The sequence below is a fragment of the Esox lucius genome, chromosome 13 (assembly GCF_011004845.1).
Source record: "Esox lucius isolate fEsoLuc1 chromosome 13, fEsoLuc1.pri, whole genome shotgun sequence".
Classification (NCBI taxonomy): Eukaryota; Metazoa; Chordata; class Actinopteri; order Esociformes; family Esocidae; genus Esox; species Esox lucius.
Genome location: NC_047581.1, coordinates 2,095,003 through 2,122,130, shown reverse-complemented (window position 1 = coordinate 2,122,130; position 27,128 = coordinate 2,095,003). Strand labels below are relative to the sequence as shown.

The 27,128-nt window shown below is 44.6% G+C and overlaps 1 protein-coding gene across 8 annotated transcripts in view; it reads right to left on the bottom strand.

Moving 5' to 3' along the window:
* msh3 (mutS homolog 3 (E. coli)) overlaps positions 1–27,128 on the bottom strand; it is a 231,921-nt gene that overhangs the window by 104,774 nt on the left and 100,019 nt on the right. For all 8 annotated transcript variants that reach the window (XR_004576708.1, XM_034296469.1, XM_034296470.1 and 5 more), the window contains one exon: positions 19,294–19,481. Coding sequence is in view for 7 of the 8 variants with exons in the window: in XM_034296469.1 (XP_034152360.1) it covers positions 19,294–19,481 (188 nt within the window). In the remaining variant the exon portion in view is untranslated. The remainder of the gene's footprint in view (positions 1–19,293; positions 19,482–27,128) is intronic.

Genomic DNA, 27,128 nt, shown 5'->3' with positions numbered 1-27,128 from the left:
ATGAACAAATAGGTAATTGATGTAACCGTGTTTAAGGCCTACATTGAGTTTCCTTTGGATTACTTATTGTACCTTGATTTTAGTGACGTCATACATCTGTTTTCTGTCTGGATTGCCATTCTTAAGAGTTTCTTAATTTCCACCCTAATGTTGAGTTGTTGTATAGATAATGATGAGCACATTTCTACAAACTGCGAAAATATTAGATGGGTTGGACACTAAATCAAAATCTCCAGTTAACCAAGGATGTCGGCTAAATTGATAGGATAGTCTGAGGACCATAAACTAACATTTGGCCTTTTTAATGGATTGCCATAAATGGGTGGAGCTCATAGTAGCAACCTTTCCCATTACATCAGAGTAGCCTATTACTAAGGGAATTTGAGTGTTCAGTCTGGTCTCATCTATGGTAATTTTATCAACAAAAGCATATACAGTTTTGGGATAAACAAACATTAAGTGAAAGCTAAATATATTTTCCTCTCAATAGCTTTAATGTTGAAATGTATGATTTTGAAACCAACTGAAGTGAGGGTAGAGACCAAAAGTCATCCCCCATTGTTGATGATAGAACAAAGAAAAAGCATAAAGTTGTGATTTAAGGTTTAGCTGACCGCCACTATTTGGAATAAAAATGAATCCAACTTTGCGAATTCCCTAAAATTTTGGAGGTTACACAAGACACTGTTTTTCATGAGGTAGTTTGGCCGTTGCCTGTAAAAATTCTAAAGTTGTATGCTGTCGCTATGCTAATACAATTGCCCTGGTGGTTGCAACAGGTAAACCACTGCACATGGGCTGGAGTTTTTCACTCCTACAATTTAGTTGCACAGTTTATCCCCTGGGGGCCAAACAATTTAGTTAGGCATGTGCCAAGAAACTACAGGATATTATAAATGCATGATAGCCAATTTCACAGACCTGTGTGATGGTACTGTGGCAAAGACAAATTTGAGAGCTGTTTAGCTATGTGGTAAAATTTGTTAATGGGTTATATGGTTTATAATTCCTTCGCACAAGCGACCGTGTTGCACATTGATGTCTTTGTATTAGTGAATGTTTGTGTTTTTTAACTTGTTCACTTTGTTTTGATGAATATACAGGATGCAACTCCTTATCGAATGGATTATAGATCCATCCCTACTACCAATTCTCTATTTTTCATGTCTGTCCTGAAAAGATGGCCAGTGTGGGTTCAGGATGGCGCCTCCTGTAGCCTTATTTGTCATTGTTTTGCATTCACTCATGGTGTCATTTTCCATTGACTTAATGAAGTGAAGGCAGGGGGGATGTATGATATGATAATTGATTATGATTGGAAAGAGTTGAGCTTAGGGCTCAAGGCAAATCAAATTGGTATTTATAAGGAGTTTTGTGAAAAAAAATAGTTTTTCCTGTTTGCATAGTTATAACGGAGCATTGGCATCTGTTATGTTTTACATTTTCCATTTACAGGATGTTTTTAATTGGTTTATTTGGAAATTGTTTTGTTTGATGTAAGGTCTAACATTTTAATGGTTGAATAGTATAGATCTAACCATTTCTGATTTGGCTAAGCAAAGTCAAGTCTGACAATTTGATTCCACTGCTAGCTGCTATCGGGCATTAATATAGCACAAGGAGTCATAAAACAACCAAGCCAGTTCTGGATGGGAAAGGAACTTTGACATAGACTTTTATGGAATAGAGTGTACACTTCACTCTTATGATGGAACTTCTGAGATCCACAAGTTTCCAGGACTGATCTATTGTCTTCATTGTTGGGAGTTGACGGAACCATACCCAGTGGATGAAAGTCCGATGGACTGTTGAACCACACTAATCGTTGTTTTGCAGTTATACTTTCAACAGATCAGGACATCACAACCCCTTTTCTGATGATACATCATGTCACTGACTGGACACAGACAACTGAGTGTGAGTACCAGCAACATGTTCAAAAAGGACCTCTACAACCACATTGGTTGAATCTGTTTCGAATTTTCCTGACCACTCACATGGCAGAACGATGCCAGGGTCAGATCACTTGGCTTCACACTCCATTTATAGATGAATCGTTGACAGTGAGATGAGGAGAATCCACCTGAGTCCTGAAGGACTCCAAATACTACAGGTCAGAGTACCACGGGCCAGTTGACTGGAAAGGTCACAGGGTCCCAACACAGTGGAATACACTGTTGTGGTGTTAATCTTGATTAAGTGAAGTGTTGGAAACTCACTTATCCATTATACACCTACACTGACTTGTTAGGACAACCAGGCAAATTGCTGGGTCCACATCACACTGACTGCAATAATTGATTTTGGAACTTTCATCACTGATGCAAGACAAAGAAAACTGAAGACGAGAACTGAAGGACACTTGATTGGAAACTTACTTCTTTCCTTACAATCTAAGATTTTCCTAAATAAACTGATATGGTGATTTCATATGTATGAAGGTTTGTTTCTCGCAAGACAGGTGGGAAACTCTATACGATGACAATCCCAGTATTGGACTTCGGCGTATTTGTGATGATGCTTAATTATCTTCATTATGATGGCTATCATGGTTTGTTTGGACAGTGAATTGTTCCCTATTATAGATGGTCCCTGACAAAGGTAGATGTTTTCCCTATTTTAAAGGTAGAAATCTGTCACAGGTACAACAGGATATGCATAAGTCTTTTGTATGATTTTGTCGCATGGATCATGATACGGACAAGGGGGGTTTTGATTGTTCAATGGACTTTGGGGGAAATGTTTTAATCATGATGTCATGTTGAGTCTGGTTTTCTGCTGAACACTGTTAACACTGGTAATAACCTGTTGATGTCAATGTTTCTTGACCTTTATAATCTGAGGTGGGGACAGGATTGATGACTGTCATACATTGAGTTATGTGTCGGAGTGTGGTGTGTCAATTGTCCTGTTTACATTCATTTTCATTTGAGGAACAATAAGACCTGATTGGTCAGATACTCATTTTTTCCTTTCATTTTAGTCATTTGTAACATATGCGTATGGGCCTTTTCTTTTCATTAGGAATTGAATTGTAATGTTTTATCAAACATGTAATGTTTTTCTTTAAATGTTTGATAGGGGGGACTGTAGAATCTGAGCATTAACAATTACAATATGAATGTACGTTTCATTGGAAGTGAATGTGCCTAGATAATGAGAACAACAGAAACACCTCTGTTTAGATTATCTCTCAGTAGGTAGCGCTCTAATGACAGGAATGTTTACGATGGCCATATGGCATGGGGGTTGACTCCTAAAAAGTTAGAAACGCCCTTAATGTATAGGCTAGCTGGTAACCAACATTACAGTGAGAAGAGATTGACTGAGATGAGATTGAGGTTGTGTAAGGAAGACCAGGTCCGTAACCTCATGAACAAGACTTTCTAATGCTGCAATAAATAATATACTTTCTCTCTCTCTTGACAAACGGGTATGCTAATTATTACAACCACTATACAAAACGGCCGATTTCTAACAGCTGCAAACCGTCCAAGTGCATGCTGAAGGTCCCGGCTTGAAGGGGCCAACACGACAAAATCATCCGCAAAGAGCAGAGACAAAATCGTGTGGTCCCCAAACCTGACACCCTCCGGCCCCTGGCTGCGCCTAGAAATTCTGTCCATAAAAATTACGAACAGAACCGGTGACAAAGGGCAGCCCTGCCGGAGTCCAACATGCACAGGGAACAAGTCTGACTTACTGCCGGCAATGCGGACCAAGCTCCTGCTTCGGTCGTACAGGGACCTGACAGCCCTTAGGACCCAGGACCCCATATTCCCGAAGCACTCTCCACAGGATGCCGCGAGGGACACAGTCGAATGCCTTCTCCAAATCCACAAAACACATGTGGACTGGTTGGGCAAACTCCCATGAACCCTCCATCACCCTGTAGAGGGTATAGAGCTGGTCCAGTGTTCCACGGCCTGGACGAAAACCACACTGTTCCTCCTGAATCCGAGGTTCTACTATCGGCCGTATTCTCCTCTCCAGAACCCTGGCATAGACTTTCCCGTGGAGGCTGAGAAGTGTGATCCCCCTATAGTTGGAACACACCCTCCGGTCCCCCTTCTTATAAAGAGGGACTACCACCCCGGTCTGCCATCCCAGAGGCACTGTCCCCAACTGCCACGCGATGTTGCACAGGCGTGTCAGCCAAGACAGCCCCACAAAATCCAGAGACTTGAGGTACTCAGGGCGGATCTCATCCACCCCCGGTGCCTTGCCACCGAGGAGTTTCTTAACCACCTCGGTGACTTCAGCCCGGGTGATGGACGAGTCCACCTCTGAGCCCTCATCCTCTGCTTCCTCAATGGAAGACGTGACGGCGGGATTGAGGAGATCCTCGAAGTACTCCTTCCACCGCCCGACGACATCCCCAGTTGAGGTCAACAGCTGCCCACCTCTACTGTAAACAGCGTTGGTAGGGCACTGTTTCCCTCTCCTGAGGCGCCGGACGGTTTGCCAGAATCTCTTCGAGGCCAGCCGATAGTCCTTCTCCATGGCCTCACCGAACTCCTCCCAGGCCCGGGTTTTTGCCTCCACAACCACCCGGGCTGCAGTCCGCTTGGCCTGTCGGTACCCGTCAGCTGCCTCTGGAGTCCCACAAGCCAACCAGGCCTGATAGGACTCCTTCTTCAGCTTGACAGCATCCCTTACTTCCGGTGTCCACCACCGGGTTCGGGGATTGCCGCCTCGACAGGCACCGGAGACCTTACGGCCACAGCTCCGAGCGGCCGCTTCGACAATGGCGGTGGAGAACATGGTCCACTCGGACTCAATATCTCCAGCCTCCCTCGGGATCCAGTCAAAGCTCTGCCGGAGGTGGGAGTTAAAGATCTCTCTGACAGGAGACTCGGCCAGACGTTCCCAGCAGACCCTTACAGTACGCTTGGGCCTGCCGAGTCTGTCCAGCTTCCTCCCCCGCCATCGGATCCAACTCACAACCAGGTGGTGATCAGTTGACAGCTCCGCCCCTCTCTTCACCCGAGTGTCCAAGACATGTGGCCGCAGGTCAGATGAAACGACAACAAAGTCGATCATCGACCTGCGGCCTAGGGTGTCCTGGTGCCACGTGCACTGATGGACACCCTTATGCTTGAACATGGTGTTCGTAATGGACAAACTGTGACTAGCACAGAAGTCCAATAACTGAACACCGCTCGGGTTCAGATCAGGGGGGCCGTTCCTCCCAATCACGCCCCTCCAGGTGTCACTGTCGTTGCCCACGTGGGCGTTGAAGTCCCCCAGTAGAACGATAGAGTCCCCAGTCGGAGCACTTTCCAGCACCCCTCCCAGAGACTCCAAGAAGGTCGGGTACTCTGCACTGCCGTTCGGCCCGTAGGCACAAACAACAGTGAGAGACCTATCCCCGACCAGTAGGCGCAGGGAAACGACCCTCTCGTTCACCGGGGTAAACTCCAACACATGGCGGCAGAGCTGGGGAGCTATAAGCAAACCCACACCAGCCCGCCGCCTCTCACCATGGGCAACTCCAGAGTGGTATAGAGTCCATCCTCTCTCAAGGAGTGTGGTTCCAGAGCCCAAGCCGTGCGTAGAGGTGATCCCGACTACCTCTAGTCGGAACCTCTCAACCTCACGCACTAACTCAGGCTCCTTCCCCGCCAGCGAGGTGACATTCCACGTCCCTAGAGCTAGTTTCCGTGTCCGGGGATCGGGTTGTCTAGGCCCCCGCCTTCGACTGCCGCCCGATCCTCTCTGCACCGGCCCCTTATGGTCCCTCCTGTGGGTGGTGAGCCCACGGGAGGGCGGCCCCATGTCGCTCGTTCGGGCTGGGCCCGGCCGGGCCCCATGGGGAAAGGCCCGGCCACCAGGCGCTCGCGAACGAGCCCCAACCCCGGGCCTGGCTCCAGGGTGGGGCCCCGGCTACGCCATGCCGGGCGACGTCACAGAACACATGATTTTTTTCTTCATTAAGGGGTTTTTGAACCGCTCTTAGTCTGACCCGTCGCCTAGGACCTGTTTGCCTTGGGAGACCCTACCAGGGGCATATAGCCCCAGACAACATAGCTCCTAGGGTCACTCGGGTACTCAAACCCCTCCACCACGTTAAGGTGGCAGTTTTTTTGTTTTTTTTTTAAACACAGGACAGGAGTAATGTGTTTAAAAAAAAAATATTCCAGTTAGGATTCTAGCAGCCGTGTACAGCACTAATTGGAGTTTATTATTTATTAATTTGTCTGGATAACCAGAGAGAAGAGCATTGCAGTAATCTAGTCTAGAAGTAACGAAAGCATGGATTAATTAATCAGTTTTTGATAGAATGTTTCTAATTTTTGCAATGTTTCGAAGACGAAAATAAGCCACTCTTGAGACATATTTTATATGTTCTTCAAAGGAGAGGTCAGGGTCAAGGGTAACACCAAGGTTTTTTACAGTTTTTTGGGATACGACCATGCAGCCGTCAAGGGTCACAGTGAGATCTGCTAACAACGCTCTTTGTTAAGATTTAAATAACAACATTTCATTGGATGAGTGGGGTACAAAATGTTTAAAAGCACAAACTCAAACTATGAATACTTGTTTAAGACTATTACAATATAACTGGATAATGAGAACTTATAGAATTTAACCCTAATATTCCGGACTTGTGTTTTAAATGCAATATTTACCAAGGCACATTTTTTCATTGTGTATGGGAATGTGTTGAGGTGCAAAAGTTTTGGAAGAAAGTTACTCATTATATATGGAAGGATACCTGTTGTCTTTCCCTTGGACTTTGGCTAAAAAACCTGATTTCCAATTTGGCCCTTGAGAAGCTAACATACATTCACCTAAAGGATTATTAGGAACACCATACTAATACTGTGTTTGACCCCCTTTCGCCTTCAGAACTGCCTTAATTCTACGTGGCATTGATTCAACAAGGTGCTGAAAGCATTCTTTAGAAATGTTGGCCAATATTGATAGGATAGCATCTTGCAGTTGATGGAGATTTGTGGGATGCACATCCAGGGCACTGAGCTCCCGTTCCACCACATCCCAAAGATGCTCTATTGGGTTGAGATCTGGTGACTGGGGGGGGGCCATGTCAATACAGTGAACTCATTGTCATGTTCAAGAAACCAATTTGAAATGATTCGAGCTTTGTGACATGGTGCATTATCCTGCTGGAAGTAGCCATCAGAGGATGGGTACATGGTGGTCATAAAGGGATGGACATGGTCAGAAACAATGCTCAGGTAGGCCGTGGCATTTAAAGGATGCCCAATTGGCACTAAGGGGCCTAAAGTGTGCCAAGAAAACATCCCCCACACCATTACACCACCACCAGTCTGCACAGTGGTAACAAGGCATGATGGATCCATGTTCTCATTCTGTTTACGCCAAATTCTGACTCTACCATCTGAAAGTCTCAACAGATATCGAGACTCATCAGACCAGGCAACATTCTTCCAGCCTTCAACTGTCAAATATTGGTGAGCTCGTGCAAATTGCAGCCTCTTTTTCCTATTTGTAGTGGAGATGAGTGGTACCCTGTGGGGTCTACTGCTGTTGTAGCCCATCCGCCTCAAGGTTGTGCGTGTTGTTGCTTCACAAATGCTTTGCTGCATAGCTCGGTTGTAACGAGTGGTTATTTCAGTCAAAGTTGCTCTTCTATCAGCTTGAATCAGTCGGCCCGTTCTTCTCTGATCTCTAGCATCAACAAGGCATTTTCGCCCACAGGACTGCCGCATACTGGAAGTTTTTCCCTTTTCACACCATTCTTTGTAAACCTTAGAAATGGTTGTGCGTGAAAATCCCAGTAAGTGAGCAGATTGTGAAATACTCAGAGCGGCCCGTCTGGCACCAACAACCACGCCACGCTCAAAATTGCTTAAATCACCTTTCTTTCCCATTCTGACATTCAGTTTGGAGTTCAGGAGATTGTCTTGACCAGGACCACACCCCTAAATGCATTGAAGCAACTGCCATGTGATTGGTTGATTAGATAATTGCATTAACGAGAAATTGAACAGGTGTTCCTAATAATCCTTTAGGTGTGTGTACGTGTGTGTGTGTATATATATAAATACATATATAAATACATACATACATATACATATACATATACATATATATATATATATATATATATATATATATATATATATATATATATATATATATATATATATATATATATATATATATATATATATATATATACACACACACACACACAATATTTATATATATACACACGATATATATATACACAGACATGCTCAAATTTGTTGGTACCCCTCCACAAAAAATTTAGAATGCACAATTTCCTCTGAAATAACTTGAAATGGCATCCACCATTATTTATTACATATTTAATAGAAATCAGATTTTGCTTTTTTTTATTTTATTTACTCAACATAATATTTTAAATAAGAAAACAAATGAAAATGGCACGGACAAAAATGATGGGACCGCTAACCTAATATTCCGTTGCACAACCATTAGAGGTAAACACTGCAATCAAATGTTTTCTGTAGCTCTCAATGAGACTTCTGCACCTGTTAACAGGTAGTTTGGCCCACTCTTCCTGAGCAAACTGCTCCAGCTGTCTTAGGTTTGATGGGTGCCTTCTCCAGACTGCAAGTTTCAGCTCTTTCCATAGATGTTCGATAGGATTCAAATCAGGATTCATAGAACTTCACTTCAGAATCGCCCAATGTTTTGTTCTTTTCCATTCTTGGGTGCTTTTAGCTGTGTGTTTTGGGTCATTATCCTGTTGGAGGACCCATGACCTGCGACTGAGACCGAGCTTTCTGACACTGGCCAGTACGTTTCGCTCCAGAATGCTTTGATAGTCATGAGATTTCATTGTGCTCTGCACAGATTTAAGGCACCCTGTGCCAGGGGGAGCAAAGCAGCCCCAAATCATAACAGAGCCTCCTCCTTGTTTCACTGTAGGTATGGTGTTCTTTCTTTGAAAGCTTAATTTTTTCATCTGTGAACATCGAGCTGATGTGACTTTTTTTTGTGACAGTTTTGACTCATCTTTCCAAAGGACATTCTCCCAGAAGGATTGTGGCTTGTAAATATGCATTTTAGCAAATTCCTGTCTGGCTTCTTTATGTTTTTCTTTCAAAAGTGGAGTCCTCCTGGGTCTTCTTCCATGGAGCCCATTTTCGCTCAAAAAGCGACGGATGGTGCGATCAGAAAATTACGTACCTTCACCTTGGAGTTCAGCTTGCATCTCTCTGGCAGTTATACTTGGTTCTTTTTCTACCATTCGCACGATCCTTCTGTTCAATCTGGGGTCGATTTTCCTCTTGCGGCCGCGCCCAGGGTGGTTGGCTACAGTTCCATGGACCTTAAACTTCTTAATAATATGTGCAACTGTTGTCACAGGGACATCAAGCTGCTTGGAGATGGTCTTGTAGCCTTTACCATGCTTGTCTATTATTTTCTTTCTGATCTCCTCAGACAACTCCTTTGCTTTCTCTGGTCCATGTTCAGTGTGGTGCACACAATGATACCAAACTGCACAGTGACTACTTTTCTCAATTAAATAGGCTGAATGACTGATTACAAGATTGGAGACGTGTGATACTAATTAAAGAAACTAATTAGTTTGAAATATCACTATGATCCAGTTATTTATTGTCTTTTCTAAGGGGTATCAACAAATGTGTCCAGGCCAGTTTAGAATATCTTTGTAGAATAAGCAATAATTCATCTCTTTTCACAGCTTTTTTGCTTTATTCTATGACATACCAAAAGGCATACAAGTATACATGATAAAATAGCTTTCAATTTCACCACTTTTCAGAAGGAATGAAACATTATTTCAATGAGCTGTAGGTGTACCAACAAATTTGAACACAATTGTGTAGATAGATAGATAGATAGATAGATAGATAGATAGATAGATAGATAGATAGATAGATATACACACACTCCTTGAACTGCCACCTTAACGTGGTGGAGGGGTTTGAGTACCCGAGTGACCCTAGGAGCTATGTTGTCTGGGGCTATATGCCCCTGGTAGGGTCTCCCAAGGCAAACAGGTCCTAGGCGACGGGTCAGACTAAGAGCGGTTCAAAACCCCCTTAATGATGAACAACATTATGAGTTCTGTGACGTCGCCCGGGATGGCGTAGCCGGGGCCCCACCCTGGAGCCAGGCCCGGGGTCGGGGCTCGTACGCGAGCGCCTGGTGGGCTCAGCCGGGCTCAGCCCGAAGGTGCGACATGGGGTCGCCTTCCCGTGGGCTCACCACCCACAGGAGGGACCATAAGGGGCCGGTGCGGAGAGGATCGGGCGGCAGTCGAAGGCAGGGGCCTAGACAACCCGATCCCTGGACACGGAAACTAGCTCTAGGGACGTGGAATGTCCCCTCGCTGGCGGGGAAGGACCCTGAGATCGTGCGTGAGTTTGAGAGGTTCCGACTAGAGATAGTAGGGATCACCTCTACGCACGGCTTGGGCTCTGGAACCACACTCCTTGAGAGAGGATGGACTCTTCACCACTCTGGAGTTGCCCATGGTGAGAGGCGGCGGGCTGGTGTGGGTTTGCTTATAGCTCCCCAGCTCTGCCGCCATGTGTTGGAGTTTACACCGATGAACGAGAGGGTCGTTTCCCTGTACCTACGGGTGCACGTGGCACCAGGACACCCTAGGCCGCAGATCGATGATCGACTTTGTTGTCGTTTCTTCTGACCTGAGGCTGTATGTCTTGGACACTCGGGTGAAGAGAGGGGCGGAGCTGTCAACTGATCACCACCTGGTGGTGAGTTGGATCCGATGGCGGGGGAGGAAGCTGGACAGACTCGGCAGGCCCAAGTGTACTGTAAGTGTCTGCTGGGAACGTCTGGCCGAGTCTCCTGTCAGAGAGATCTTTAACTCCCACCTCCGGCAGAGCTTCGACTGGATCCCGAGGGAGGCTAGAGATATTGAGTCCGAGTGGACCATGTTCTCCACCGCCATTGTCGAAGCGGCCGCTCGGAGCTGTGGCCGTAAAGTCTCCGGTGCCTGTCAAGGCGGCAATCCCCGAACCCGGTGGTGGACACCGGAAGTAAGGGATGCTGTCAAGCTGAAGAAGGAGTCCTATCAGGCCTGGTTGGCTTGTGGGACTCCTGAGGCAGCTGACGGGTACCGACAGGCCAAGCGGACTGCAGCCCGGGTGGTTGTGGAGGCAAAAACTCGTGCCTGGGAGGAGTTCGGTGAGGCCATGGAGAAGGACTATCGGCTGGCCTCGAAGAGATTCTGGCAAACCGTCCGGCGCCTCAGGTGAGGGAAACAGTGCCCTACCAATGCTGTTTACAGAAGAGGTGGGCAGCTGTTGACCTCAACTGGGGATGTCGTCAGGCGGTGGAAGGAGTACTTCGAGGATCTCCTCAATCCCGCCGTCACGTCTTCCATTGAGGAAGCAGAGGATGAGGGCTCAGAGGTGGACTCGTCCATCACCCGGGCTGAAGTCACAGAGGTGGTTAAGAAACTCCTCGGTGGCAAGGCACCGGGGGTGGATGAGATCCGCCCTGAGTACCTCAAGTCTCTGGATGTTGTGGGGCTGTCTTGGCTGACACGCCTGTGCAACATCGCGTGGCAGTCGGGGACAGTGCCTCTGGGATGGCAAACTGGGGTGGTGGTCCCTCTTTTTAAGAAGGGGGACCGGAGGGTGTGTTCCAACTATAGGGGGATCACACTTCTCAGCCTCCCCGGGAAAGTCTATGCCAAATTTCTGGAGAGGAGAATACGGCCGATAGTAGAACCTCGGATTCAGGAGGAACAGTGTGGTTTTCGTCCAGGCCGTGGAACACTGGATCAGCTCTATACCCTCTACAGGGTGATGGAGGGTTCATGGGAGTTTGGCCAACCAATCCACATGTGTTTTGTGGATTTGGAGAAGGCATTCGACTGTGTCCCTCGCGGCATCCTGTGGAGGGTGCTTCGGGAATATGGGGTCCTGGGTCCTTTGCTAAGGGCTGTCAGATCCCTGTACGACCGAAGCAGGAGTTTGGTCCGCATTGCCGGCAGTAAGTCAGACTTGTTCCCTGTGCATGTTGGACTCTGGCAGGGCTGCCCTTTGTCACTGGTTCTGTTCGTAATCTTTATGGACAGAACTTCTAGGCGGAGCCAGGGGCCGGAGGGTGTCAGGTTTGGGGACCACACGATTTCGTCTCTGCTCTTTGCGGATTATGTTGTCGTGTTGGCCCCTTCAAGTCAGGACCTTCAGCATGCACTTGGACGGTTTGCAGCCGAGTGTGAAGTGGTGGGGATGAAAATCAGTACCTCCAAATCCGAGGCCATGGTCCTCAGTCGGAAAAGGGTGGCTTGCCCACTTCAGGTTGGTGGAGAGTGCCTGCCTCAAGTGGAGTTTAAGTATCTAGGGGTCCTGTTCACGAGTGAGGGAAGGATGGAACGGGAGATTGACAGACGGATCGGTGCAGCTTCTGCAGTAATGCGGTCGATGTATCTGTCTGTCGTGGTGAAGAAAGAGCTAAGCCACAAGGCGAAAATCTCGACCTACCGGTCAATCTAAGTTCCTACTCTCACCTATGGTCATGAGATTTGGGTCATGACCGAAAAGACAAGATCCCGGATACAGGCGGCCGAAATGAGCTTTCTCCGCAGGGTGGCTGGGCGATCCCTTAGAGATAGGGTGAGAAGCTCGGTCACCCGGGAGGAGCTCAGAGTAGGGCCGCTGTTCCTCCACATCGAGAGGGGTCAGCTGAGGTGGCTTGGGCATCTGTTTCGGATGCCTCCGGAACGCCTTCCTGGGAAGGTGTTCCGGTCCCGTCCCACCGGGAGGAGACCCCGGATAAGCGGAAGATGATGGATGGATGGATGATATACAGTACAGGCCAAAAGTTTGGACACACCTTCTCATTCAATGCGTTATTTTTATTTTCATGACTATTCACATTGTAGATTCTCACTGAAGGCATCAAAACTATGAATGAACACATATGGAATTATGTACTTAATAAAAAAGGGTGAAATAACTGAAAACATGTCTTATATTTTAGATTCCTCAAAGTAGCCACCCTCTGCTTTTCTGAAAACGATGCCAACCCTTGGTGCTCTCTCAATGAGCTTCATGAGGTAGTCACCTGAAATGGTTTTCACTTCACAGGTGTGCATTGTCAGGGTTAATTAGTGGATTTCTTTCCCTTATTAATGGGGTTGGGACCATCAGTTGTGCTGTGCAGAAGTCAGGTTGATACACAGCCGACAGCCCTATTGGACAACTGTTAGAATTCATATTATGGCAAGAACCAATCAGCTAAGTTAAGAGAAACGAGTGGCTATCATTACTTTAACAAATGAAGGTCAGTCAGTCCGGACAATTGCGAAAACTTTGAATGTGTCCCCAAGTGCAGTCGCAAAAATCAACAAGCGCTACAACGAAACTGGCTCACATGAGGACCGCCCCAGGAAAGGAAGACCAAGAGTCACCTCTACTGCTGAGGATAATTTAATCTGAGTCACCAGCCTCAGAAATCGCAGGCTAAAAGCAACTCAGATTAGAGACCAGCTGAATGCCACACAGAGTAGCAGACATCTCTAGAACAACTGTTAAGAGGAGACTGCGCAAATCAGGCCTTCATGGTCAAGTAGCTGCTAGGAAACCACTGCTAAGGAGAGGCAACAAGCAGAAGAGATTTCTTTGGGCCAAGAAAGGAATGGACATTAGACCAGTGGAAATCTGTGCTTTGGTCTGATGAGTCCAAATTTGAGATCTTTGGTTCCAACCACCGTGTCTTTGTGCGACGCAGAAAAGGTGAACGGATGGATTCTACATGCCTGGTTCCCACCGTGAAGCATGGAAGAGGAGGTGTGATGGGGTAGGGGTGCTTTGCTGGTGAAACTGTTGGGGCATTTGAAGGCATACTGAACCAGCACGGCTCCCACAGCATCCTGCAGCGACATGCCATCCCATCTGGGTTTAGATGGAACATCATTTATTTTCAACAGGACAATGACCCCAAACACACCTCCAGGCTGTGTAAGGGCTATTTGACCAAGAAGGAGAGTGATGGAGTGCTGCGCCAGACGACCTGTCCTCCACAGTCACCGGACCTGAATCCAATCGAGATGGTTTAGGGTGAGCTGGACCGCAGAGTGAAGGCAAAAGGGCCAACAAGTGCTAAGCATCTCTGGGAACTCCTTCAAGACTGTTGGAAAACCATTTCAGGTGACTACCTCTTGAAGCTTATCAACAGAATGCCAAGAGTGTGCAAAGCAGTAATCAGAGCAAAAGGTGGCTACTTCGAAGAAACTACAATATAAGACGTGTTTTCAGTTATTCCACACTTTTTTGTTAAGTACATAATTCCACGTGTTCATTCATAGTTTTGATGCCTTCAGTGAGAATCTACAATGTAAATAGTCATGAAAATAAAGGAAACGCATTGAATGAGAAGGTGTGTCCAAACTTTTGGCCTGTACTGTATATATTTATTTGTCCCACTCCTCTTTGCATATCTTCTCCAAGTCATTAAGGTTTCGAGGCTGACGTTAGGCAACTCGAACCTTCAGCTCCCTCCACAGATTTTCTGGAGACTGGCTAGACCACTCCAGGACCTTAATGTGCTTCTTCTAAAGCCACTTCTTTGTTGCATTGGCCGTGTGTTTTGGGTCATTGTCATGCTGGATTACCCATCCACAAACTATTTTCAATGCCCTGGCTGAGGGAAGGAGGTTCTCACCCAAGATTTGACAGTACATTGCCCTTGTAGCCCATTCCAGCCTTGTGTAGGGTCTATAATCTTGTCCCTGACATCCTTGGATAGCTCATTGGTCTTGGCCATGGTGGAGAGTTTGGAATCTGATTGATTGATTCTGTGGACAGGTGGGACTCAAAATGGGAATCCTAAATGTTAGATCCCTTGCTCCAAAGGCAGTTGCAGTAAATGAATTAATCTCTGATCATAAACTAGATGTCATTGGTTTATGTGAAACGTGGCTAAAGCCTAATGAATTCACTGCCTTAAATGAGGCCTCTCCTCCTGGTTATACTAGTGATCATATCCCTCGTGCATCCTGAAAAGGAGGGGGTGTCGCTAATATTTATGACAGTAAATATAAATTTACTCTCAAACATATCACTGAGTTTCATTCTTTTGAAGTTTTACTAATGAAAGATAACCAGGCCGATAAATCGTTTTACATAGCTACTATTTATAAGCCCCCCGGGCCATACACAATGTTCCTCACTGAGTTTCCAGAATTCTTGTATAACCTTGTAGTCATGGCAGATAATATTCTAATTTTTGGCGATTACAATATTCATATGAAAAAGTCCAATGATCCACTTCAAAAAGCCTTTGAAGCCATAATTGACTCAATGTGTTTTATCCAACATGTCTCAGGTCCAACACATTGCCACAATCACATCTTAGATTTAGTCCTGTCACGAGAAATAGATATTGCAGATCTAATAGTTTCCCCCCAAAATCCTGGATTATCGGATTACTGTCTTATTACATTTACCGTTAAAACAACAAATCCACTTGTTCCGCAAACAATGACTTACAAAAGCCGTACTATAAATTCTCAGACTACAAATAAATTCCTTGATATTCTTACAAGTTCGCTCATTAACGACAGAGTAAATAAATCTGTAAACGATCAAATCGAGGATCTAAACTCAACACTGCGAAATACATTAGACACAGTTGCACCACTAAACACTGAAGAAATACGCAACAAGAAACTTGCTCCCTGGTACACAGACAATACTAGAGCACTTGAGCAAGCCTCCAGAAAATTGGAGCGAAAGTGGCGCTCCACCAAGTTGGAAATATTTAGATTAGCCTGGTTAGACAGTACACTACAATACCGAAAATCACTCACGTCTGCTCGATCAGCTTAATTCTCCAACCTGATTGAGGTGAACAAAAACAATCCAAAATGTTTATTTGATACAGTTGCAAAGTTAACAAAAAAGCAAAGCTTAGCAAGTGAAGTGGGTATTCACTTTAGTTGTAATGAATACATTAACTACTTTGATGAAAAGATCATCACCATTAGAAAACAAATAACTGACTCCTCCTTAAATAGTTATGGTCCTCAAAATCTCAGTTGTCCTAAAAATGTCCTGAACCTCCCTGATCAGGTGTCAATGGGGACACTTGAATTTTTTGATACTTTATCGCTCGACACATTTACTACATTTGTAATGAGTTCTAAACCCACAAACTCTCAGCTAGACCCGATTCCAGCAAATTTACTTAAGGAGCTATTTCCTGTGCTAGGTCAGCCAATGCTGAACATAACAAATTGCTCCCATTCCTCCGGATGTGTACCAAACTCACTAAAAATAGCAGAAATTAAGCCTCTTCTAAAATAATCTAATCTGGATCCCGACATATTAAACAATTATAGGCCAATATCGAACCTCCCGTTCCTCTCAATAATCTTAGAAAAACATGTTTTCCAACAACTGAATGCCTTCCTATAGACAAATAACATTTATGAAATACTCCAGTCCGTTTTCAGATCCCATCATAGTACTGAGACTGCACTCGTGAAGGTAACAAATGACCTTCTAATGGCCTCAGACAAAGGTTCCGCATCAGTCCTTTTGCTTCTTGATCTGAGTGCTGCTTTTGACACTATTGATCACTCCCTTCTTTTAGAGAGACTGGAAACCCATATTGGGCTACGTGGACATGTTCTAGCCTGGTTTAAATCTTATTTATCTGAAAGATATCAGTTTTTTAGTGTGGATGGCATATCCTCTGACAAGTCAAAGGTATGCTTTGGTGTTCCTCAAGGCTCGGTTCTGGGCCCATTATTGTTCTCACTATATATGCTCCCTCTGGGCGATGTATTCCGAAATCACAATGTAAACTTTCACTGTTACGCTGATGACACACAGTTATATATTTCAATGAAGCATGGAGAAGCCGCTAAATTAGCTACTTTGGAAGTATGCGTTTCAGATATTAGAAAGTGGATGACAGAGAATTTCTTGCTCTTAAACCCAAGGAAAACAGAAATTCTCGTTTTACGACCCAAGAAACAAAGAGCATTGTTAACAGATCTCACTGTGAACCTCGACGGCTACAAGGTCATATCCCAAAAAACTGTAAAAAACCTTGGCGTTACCCTTGACCCTGACCTCTCCTTTGAAGAACATGTAAAATATGTCTCAAGAGTTGCTTATTTTCATCTTCGAAACATTGCAAAAATTTGAAACTTTCTATCAAAAACTGATGCACTTCTAGACTAGATTACTGCAATGCTCTTCTCTCTGGTTATCCAGACAAATTAATAAATAAACTTCAATTAGTGCTGCAGACGGCTGCTAGAATCCTAACTAGAACAAAAAATGTTGAACACATTACTCCTGTCCTAGTGTCCTTACACTGGCTGCCTGTTAAGGTTAGGGATGATTTTAAGGTTTTACTCTTAACCTATAAATCAATACATTGACTTGCTCCTACTTACCTTGCTGAAATGATCCAGCCATACATACCTACACGTAACCTACGATCGCAAGATGCAGGCCTTTTAATTGTACCTAGAATATCTAAACAAACAGCTGGCGGCAGGGCCTTTTCTCATAGAGCTCCACTCCTGTGGAATGATCTGCCAATTAAGGTTAGAAATGCAAACTCAGTGCAAACTTTCACGTGTCTACTAAAAACTCATCTCTACAGCACGGTTTATAATTAGGTGTAGCCTGGCCCGGGAGCATGAAGGTGACTAGTAGGCTTGATAATGTCCACCCTTGCTGTCTTGCCTGGTGGGCTCTCATCGCCACTGGGATGCCCTCCCTCCAATGCCTTTCGGGGGAAGAGTCACTGGCTTGTTGTTGACTCTCTGTTGCGCACTTGTGCAATTGGGCTGTACGCTGCTGGCAATACTCAGCCCTCATTCAGGAGGGTTGCGGTCGGTGGGTGTCCCTTTGGTTGATGCCTGGCAATGTGGGTGGATTGATTTCCTGCCTGTTGGGCCCTGTCTGGGGCCTCCCCCGGGTAGGGCCACAGTGTTGCCGGACCCCCCCATCTCAGTTCCAAGGTGTTACGCTGCTATATTATTGTGCTGGGGGATATGAGGAATGCACTTTCTAACTTTTCTCAGTCTCCTCCAGTTTTACATTTTAGGAGGAGATGAGGTCCTGGTCCACACCTGCGGAGTACCTGGTTTGGGGGGGCCGTTACTTTCCCTGTCCTTGTCCATCTGGTCATACTTTTGACCTAGTCTAGAATCAAATAGACTCTGGATTTAGCCCAGAGAAATGTATTTATTATTCCAATTGGACTCTTAATATCTCACCCGGCACAGCCAGAAGAGGACTGGTCACCCCTCTGAGCCTGGGTCCTCTCTAGGTTTCTTCCTAAAATCCGGCCTTCTTAGGGAGTTTTTCCTAGCCACTGAAATCCAACACTACTGTTGTTTCCTCCTTGGGGTTTAAGGCCGGGTGTCTCTGTAAAGCACTTTGTGACAACTGCTGTTGTAAAAAGGGCTTTATAAATCAACTTGATTGATTAATTGAGGTGTCTTTTATACAGGTAACAAACTGAGATTAGGAGCACTCCCTTTATGAGTGTGCTCCTAATCTCAGCTCGTTACCTGTATAAAAGACACCTGGGAGACAGAAATCTTTCTAATTGAAAGGGGATCAAATACTTATTTCACTCATTAAAATGCAAATCAATTTATAACATTTTTGACATGTGTTTTTCGGGATTTATACTTACATTTCTTTTGGGATGCGATTTTTTTGTTGTTATTCTGTATCTCTCTGTTCAAATAAACCTACCATTAAAATAGACTGATAATTTCTTTGTCAGTGGGCAAACGTACAATAACAGCAGGATCAAATAATTGTTTCCCTCACTGAAAGGACATGAGTTGGCTATGTGTCCTATTGAAAAAAATGCAATCTGGCTAGTAATACCTTAATGCTGAAACACGCTAAATGCTGCTTGCAGCTTTAATTATTTTCTGTTTTGCATATAATTTTTTTATATTTTATTTTCTATAATTGACATTATGGACTTTGTGTTGATCATTGGCAAAAAACTAATGTTGTTACACAAATAGTGTATAAGCCCAAGTGGGTGAATCTTTTGAGAGAAGCTGTACACAGCCCAAACAAATGAGATATTTCTGAGTGCAAGTCATTATAGCTAATGAAATTCTCTCCCTGTTCTTTCATAAACACCAAACCCTGCCCTTTCCCTGTCACTAAAAGTAGACCAGTCTATAGCTATAAGCGGAGTTATAAGTTTTGATTATTATTTTTACATGAATTATTTTTACCAAATCTGGAATTTAAATAATGGCATTATTTGCAATGTTATCCCTAACACACAGACAAACAAGCAGTTGTAACTCACTTGGCTGCCTTCTCACTGAGAACTTTTAAGAAGTTGTGGGCAGGAGCCAGCAGATCAGGTGTGTCCAATAGGAGGCCTCGGAGCAGAGAAGAGCTGAGCTGTGATTGGATGGATGGGAGCAAAGCCTGGAGTTCCAACCCAAGCCGTGAGAGATTACTGTTGATGAGGTAGAACTCCTGTGTGGAACACTGGAAAACACAACTAACAAACATTAAAAAGCAGTTCATTTTCATTTATTTAAAAAACAAACATTTTAGGTCAGTCCAGGGTTAGGGTTACCTTTCACATGACAAAGACTAAATAAATTAGGGTTGCTAAAATAAGTGTAAATCCATCAGCCAGAAGATATCCACAGGAGGGTAACAAAATAAGGGAAACACCTAACAAAATGAGGGCCACCTACAAAGTAGGGCCACCTGTTGCCTTCAGAACAGCTCCAGTCTTTCTTGGAATGGTGTCATACAAGAAAGGTATTTAATGTAATCCTGGTTAGTAAAACCACTTTTTTAGCAGTGTGTATGGGAGCATTACCATCATGGAATATTGGAATGTCATGAAGGAACACTCTTCTATAATATGGCCTTATAATCCCTGGTAGTCAAACCCAATGACTCCTGGTCTTTTGGGGCACTGACCAACAACCCTGTTAAAGACAGTCCCTTTACCCCAAGTTGGTCCTTCGGGCACATAGTCATTTTAAAAACAATCCATTATTCAGCTCTGTCTCAGTCAGTAATTAGCGTTATTAGCATCATACAAATTCATGAATGGAAACCGTATGTACCACTATCACAAAGCTGCATTGCAAGCGAAAAACAACTCTAAAACACTCCAAACTAAGACAATTGGTGTTGTTTATGTCAAAGAACATGACGATGTTGTATTCCTCGAAATAAAGTTTTAATTATCATGATATGGTTATCATTTCAAATAAACGGGTACGTCCTGTGAATTAATCAACACATTTGTTTAGGAAACCTAAGTGTATAAACAAAAAACGAAAGTTAGTATTCGCCAGCTAGAAAGCAAGATACCTATTACGTCTTTGATATTCACCTTGTACAGTCACATTTTATTTGCGTGAGACAAAGGAAAATACATATATACTACAATTAGGTCCTGAAATATTTGGACACTGACACAATTTTCATAATTTTGGCTCTGTACCCCACAACAATGAATTTGAAATGAAACATCTGATATGCAATTGAAGTACAGACTTTCAGCTTAAATTCAACGGCTTGAAGATAAATATTGTATGAAACGTTTAGGAATTGCAAACATTTTCATACACAGTCCCCGTATTTCTGGGGCTCAAATGTAATTGGACAAATCATAAATAAAATGTTCATATAAATTTGTCGAGAATCCTTTGCAGGCAATGACTACTTGTGTCTGGAACACCTGGACATCACCAAATGCTGGGTTTCCTCCTTTGTGATGATTTGCCAGGCCTTTACTGCAGCTGTCTTCAGTTTTTGTTTGTTTGTCTTTCTGCCTTAAGTTTTGTCTTCTGCAAGTGAAATGCATGCTTAATCAGGTTGAGATCAGGTGAGTGACAGTATATATATATATATATATATGCATTAAAATGCTCCTGGGTTGCATTTGCAGAATGTTTTGGGTCACTGTCCATCTGTAAAGTGAAGCGCTGTCCAATAAGCTCTGTGCACAATCGTATGGACGAACTTCCACTTTAGCCAGATGTCGGCATATCATTTTTTTTTACTTAAGGCGATCACCAGCGTCACCCAAAATGTCAGTTTTTAGTAGATGTCTCCAAGACCTGCCTAAAATAAGCATTAGTGATGTACATTGAATTGTTGATGCCTGGTCCCCTGCCCCAACAAGCAAGTGGAACAAGGGATTCAAACTCTACGTATCGAGTTATCTGCACAACTACGAGGGTAAGTAGTTTACTGTGGTGTGCCAGCCAGCTATCGGCTAAGCTAGTTAGCGATGTGTTCCTTTTTAGTGTAGTATTAGGCAGGACAATAGAACGTATACAAATTCACCCTAGCCTCAAAAACGGCAAAAGATCGCTGGCTGAGCTGGAACACTAGCGCGTCCCCATAGCACGTGAATTGAAACGAAACTTTGTTCAGCCTCTTCTAACCTGAATGAAGCTTAAAATTCCAGGTCTCCCCTTTTATTTTACTACTGTAACCTGATTTCACAACGAAACTGAAAAATAACAACTGGCATAGGAAGTAAACACCTGGTCCTATATGGTATTAATTGCGCTTAAACCTGCGTTACGTGGAAGTATATATAAAAAAAAAAAAAAAGCCTTTTCTGACTATTTCTAGTCTAGCGTTTGAAGTCATTGAATGGCGCAAACCATATTTTATTAAAAAGAGGACATTCTCCTGATTAAAATGATGCCCCACTTAAAGTGATGTACCTTGAAACTTAAAGGAGTCACATACATTATATTAAATTTTTTTCCCCGTACAACAGCATCACTCATCTTGTTGTGAGTTTAGGTGTTTACTAATGCGGATGAGTATTAGGAAGTAAACCGGAAACTGCAATACCGACTTCTAGACAAAAGCAGAAGTTCATCACAACGCTGGTGCACAGAGTCTATCAACATCACTGAAATCTGAGAGGACAATATATCCCTATACATTTCCAAATTAATCCGGCTGCTTCTGTCACATCATCAATAAACACTAGTGACCCATTGCCATGGGAAGCCATGCATGCCCATGCCATCACACTGCCTCCACCATGTTTTACAGATGATATGGTATGCTTCGGATCATGAGCGGTTCCAAGCCTTCTCCATAAATTTTTCTTCCCATTATTCTGGTACAGGTGGATCTTAGTTTCATCTGACCAAATAATACTGTTCCAGAACTGGGCTGGCTTTTTTATGTGTTTTTTTGGCAAAGACTAAACTTGCTTTTCGATTCAAGAGACGTGTGAATGGTTTAGCCCTTGTGGTGAACCCTCTGTATTTGCTCTCGTGAAGTCTTCTCTTCATGGTAGACTAGGATAATGATATGCCTACCTCCTGGAGTGTGTTGTTAAGGGTTTTTTCTTTACAATGGAAAGGATCCTACGATGACCCACCCCCTGTTGTCTTCCATGGACACACAGGCCTTTTGTGTTGCAGAGCTCACCAGTAAATACTTGTTAATAAATGTATTAAACTGTTCATTTGGCCACTCATAATGTTGCTGGTATCTCTAAGATGGATTTTGTTTTTGCAGCCTAAGGATGGCCTGTTTCACTTGCATTAAGAGCTCCTTTGACCGCATGTTGTGGGTTCACAGCAACAGTTTCCAAATGCGAATGCCACACCAGGAATCAACTCCAGACCTTTTACCTGCTTCAGTGATGAAGAAATAACAAAGGAATAGCCCACACACTCTCCGGGAGGAGAGTAGGGGGGACAGGACACATCCTTGAGGATAGTCGGTGCTGATGGTCAGGGGGTCAAGACAGGTGCATCCCTAAGCCTCACGTGCTGTCTCCTCTTGGACAGGAAGGATGTGTTCCACCTGCGCAGACCTTTTACCTGCGCTCTGCTTTAGGAGTCCTAAAGCAGAGCGGGGCAAAGCGTGATAGGCATTGTTGATTGTTGTATAGCAGTGATCCAAAGTGTTTCCCTCTCTGTTGATTTTAACACTAGAACCACAAAATCATCATCCGCTTATCCGGTATCGGGTCACGGGGGCAGCAGCTCCAGCAGGGGACCCCAAACTTCCCTTTCCCGAGCCACATTTGCCAGCTCTGATTGGGGGATCCCAAGGTGTTCCCAGGCCAGTGTCGAAATATAATCTCTCCACCTAGTCCAGGGCCTACCCCAAAGTCTCCTCCCAGCTGGACGTGCCTGGAACACCTCCCTAGGGAGACGTCCTGGGGGCGTCCTTACCAGATGCCCGAACCACCTTAACTGGCTCCTTTCGATGCAAAGGAGCACCGGCTTTACTCCGAGTTCCTCACGGATGGCTGAGCTTCTCACCCTATCCCTAAGGGAGAAGCCAGCCACCCTTCTGAGAAAACGCATTTCAGCCAATTGTACTAGCGATCTTGTTCTTTCGGTCATGGCCCAGCCTTCATGACCATAGGTGAGGGTAGGAACAAAAATTGACCGGAAAATCAAGAGCTTTGCCTTTCGGCTCAGCTCTCTTTTCGTCACAACGGTGTGGTAAAGCGAATGCAATACCGCCCCCACTGCTCCGATTCTCCGGCCAATCTCCCACTCCATTGTCCTCTCACTCGCGAACAAGACCCTGAGATACTTGAACTCCTTTACTTGGGGTAACGTCTCATTCCCTACCCGGAGGAAGCACACAATCGGTTTCCTGCTGAGAACCATGGCCTCAGATTTAGAGGTGTTTATCCTCATCCCAACCGCTTCGCACTCAGCTGCGAACCGGTCCAGTAAGTGCTAAAGGTCACAAACCGATGATGACATCAGGACCACATCATCCGCAAAAAGCAGCGCTGAGATCCCCTGCCCACTGAACTGCAATTCCTCCTCACCCCAACTACACCTCGACACATGTAGACCGGATGGGCATATTTCCAGGCCCCCTCCAGGATCCTTGAAAGAGTAAAGAGCTGGTTGGTTGTTCTGCAACCAGGACGGAATCCGCATTGTTCCTCTTCAATCTGAGGTTTGACTATCTGCCGAACCCTCCTTTCCGGTACCTTTGAGTAGACTTTCCCAGGGAGGCTGAGAAGTGTGATACCCCTGTAATTGGCACACACCCTCTGGTCCCCCTTTTTGAACAGGGGAACCACCACCCTGGTCCGCCACTCCTTAGGCACTTTCCCCCACGCAATGTTAAAGAGGCGTGTCATCCAAGACTGGACGGATCTCGTGATGCAAATGCATATGGCAATTGTTGTTTGAGTTTGTAATTAAAATAAAACAGACATTTGGAAAGCTACACCCTCCTCCTTCCATGACTTTTCCTAAATAGGTGTAGATGACATTGTTCCATTGTCAGAATTATAAACTTTGAAACGGAAAACTATTTAGAGAACTTTTTTTCCCCCGTTTTCCCGACTTAATTAACCAAAAGCACATGCCACTTAGTGTTGGTACCCAGGCAGCCACTAATGGTACCCAGGCACTAATCATCTCTCACTGAATGCATTACGCCAATTAATGTGCAATACTCCCAGATGAATGATGGTTGAATTTGAATGAACTTACAAACACAATACAAGATTTCCATGACCATTCAACAAATTAATTGGGCTATTATTGGAACAAAATACAAACGATATAGGCTGCACAACAATTCGCCATCAACTTGACCCCACTAGAACCCCTGGGAGAGTCCTGCAAAGACGCCCTGGTTTTGTAGCCTGTTCAAATTTGGATAAATGGACCACATATTTTTCTAATAACTCCTCTTGGTTTTTTGATAACTTAATAATGTCATCTATAGACAAACCATATATGTAATTAACCTAGAAGACTAAAGCTATGCAGTGGCGTTAAAATCAACTAGATCGGAAAGACAGGCAAAATAAATTTTTATGATAAGACCTTCAAAACAAAGACCTTCAGAATCCACCCGGGAAGATTGAGAAACTTGCCAATTGCAGAGTCCGGTGTAGCTACGCTGCTGTGAAACACAAGGTGGAAAACAAGGAGAGATCTGTTTTTCCCCAACAGCAAGTGAAGTTTATCAAGTTTATTATTATATTCCTGGTAGCGGAGTGCTTAGTCCACAGCGTCTTGAGAGTATAAGTGGAGTGATGATGGAGGCATAGAGTGATAAAGGAGGCGCAGAGAGCAGAGTGATAGAGCAGTGGAGTGATAGAGGTGGCATTGAGTGACAGAGGAGGCACAGAGTGATAGAGGCGGCGGAGAGATGGAGGAGGTATGAGGTGCGCCATGGAGGCGTAGAGTCATAGAGGAGGTGTGGAGTGATGAAGCAGGCATGGAGAGAAAGCAGAGGCAAAGAGGCGTGGAGTGATAGTGGAGGCAGCATAGAGTGATAGAGGAAGTATAGAGTGATAGAGTAGCAGAGTGATGTAGGAGGTGAGGAGTGATAAAGGAGGTGAGGAGTGATAAAGGAGGCGCAGAGAGCAGTGATAGAGGATCAGAGTGATAGATGCGGCATGAGTGATAGAGGATGTGCAGAGTGATAGAGGAGGTGAGGAGGGTGATAGAGGAGGCAAAGAGATGTAGAGCAGTGTAAAGGAGCTGCAGATTTATGAACCAGTAAAGGACCTGTAGAGCTATGAAATGATAGAGGATATCTACAGGGGTAGAGGAGATGCTGAGGAGGGGTTGAAGAGATACAGAGCAGTGGTAGAGGTTATATAGAGCAGCAGTGGAGACGTGGAGCAGTGTTACAGATGTGGAGCAGCGTTAGAGATATAGAGCAGCGGTAGAAAAGATGTAGCGCAGCAATAGAGGTGGGGTAGAGGGGTGTAGACATGAGGTAGAGTAGATAAAGCGCAGATTTAGAGATCCCCTGATGCACCACATCAAAAATGTCTCTGAGTGAGTGACCAACAGGACACAATAGGTCACCCAATAAATTCCAAGTGGGAGAAAAACTTTTTTGGGGTCAGGAATTACTTCCTGTGGAAGTGGTGGACTAGGCCACCACTCGATAAACATATCCAAAGCATATCCGACACTCGTAAAAACCCTTTAACTACTACATTTTAAGTACTAAAACCTTTAACAACAAAATTTTAGGAGTTGGCAATGTGCAGTTGTGCTCAAACGTTTGCATACCCTTGGAGAATTGGTAATATACAATCACCTAAAGGATTATTAGGAACACCTGTTCAATTTCTTATTAATGCAATTATCTAATCAACCAATCACATGGCAGTTGCGTCAATGCATTTAGGGGTGTGGTTCTGGTCAAGACAATCTCCTGAACTCCAAACTGAATGTCAGAATGGGAAAGAAAGATGATTTAAGCAATTTAGAGCGTGGCATGGTTGTTGGAGCCAGACGGGCCGGTCTGAGTATTTCACAATCTGCTCAGTTACTGGGATTTTCACACACAACCATTTCTAGTGTTTACAAAGAATGGTGTGAAAAGGGAAAAACATCCAGTATGCGGCAGTCCTGTGGGCAAAAACGCCTTGTTGATGCTAGAGGTCCGAGGAGAATGGGCCGACTGATTCAAGCGGATAGAAGAGCAACTTTGATTGAAATAACCACTCGTTACAACCGAGGTAAGCAGCAAAGCATTTGTGAAGCCACAACACGCACAGCCTTGAGGCGGATGGGCTCCAACAGCAGAAGACCCCACCAGGTAACACTCATCTCCACTACAAATAGAAAAGAGAGGCTACAATTTGCACGAGCTCACCAAAATTGGACAGTTGAAGACTGGATGAATGTTGCCTGGTCTGATGAGTCTCGATTTCTGTTGAGACTTTCAGATGGTAGAGTCAGAATTTGGCGTAAACAGAATGAGAACTTGGATCCATCATGCCTTGTTACCACTGTGCAGGCTGGTGGTGGTGTAATGGTGTGGGGGATGTTTTCTTGGCACACTTTAGGCCCCTTAGTGTCAATTGGGCATCCTTTAAATGCCACGGCCTACATGAGCATTGTTTCTGACCATGTCCATCCCTTTATGACCACCATGTACCCATCCTCTGATGGCTACTTTCCAGCAGGATAATGCACCATGTCAAAAAGCTCAAATCATTTCAAATTGGTTTCCTGAACATGACAATGAGTTCACTGTACTGAAATGGCCCCCACAGTCACCAGATCTCAACCCAATAGAGCATCATTAGGATGTGGTGGAACGGGAGCTTCGTGCCCTGGATGTGCTTTCCACAAATCTCCATTAACTGCAAGATGCTATCCTATCAATATGGGCCAA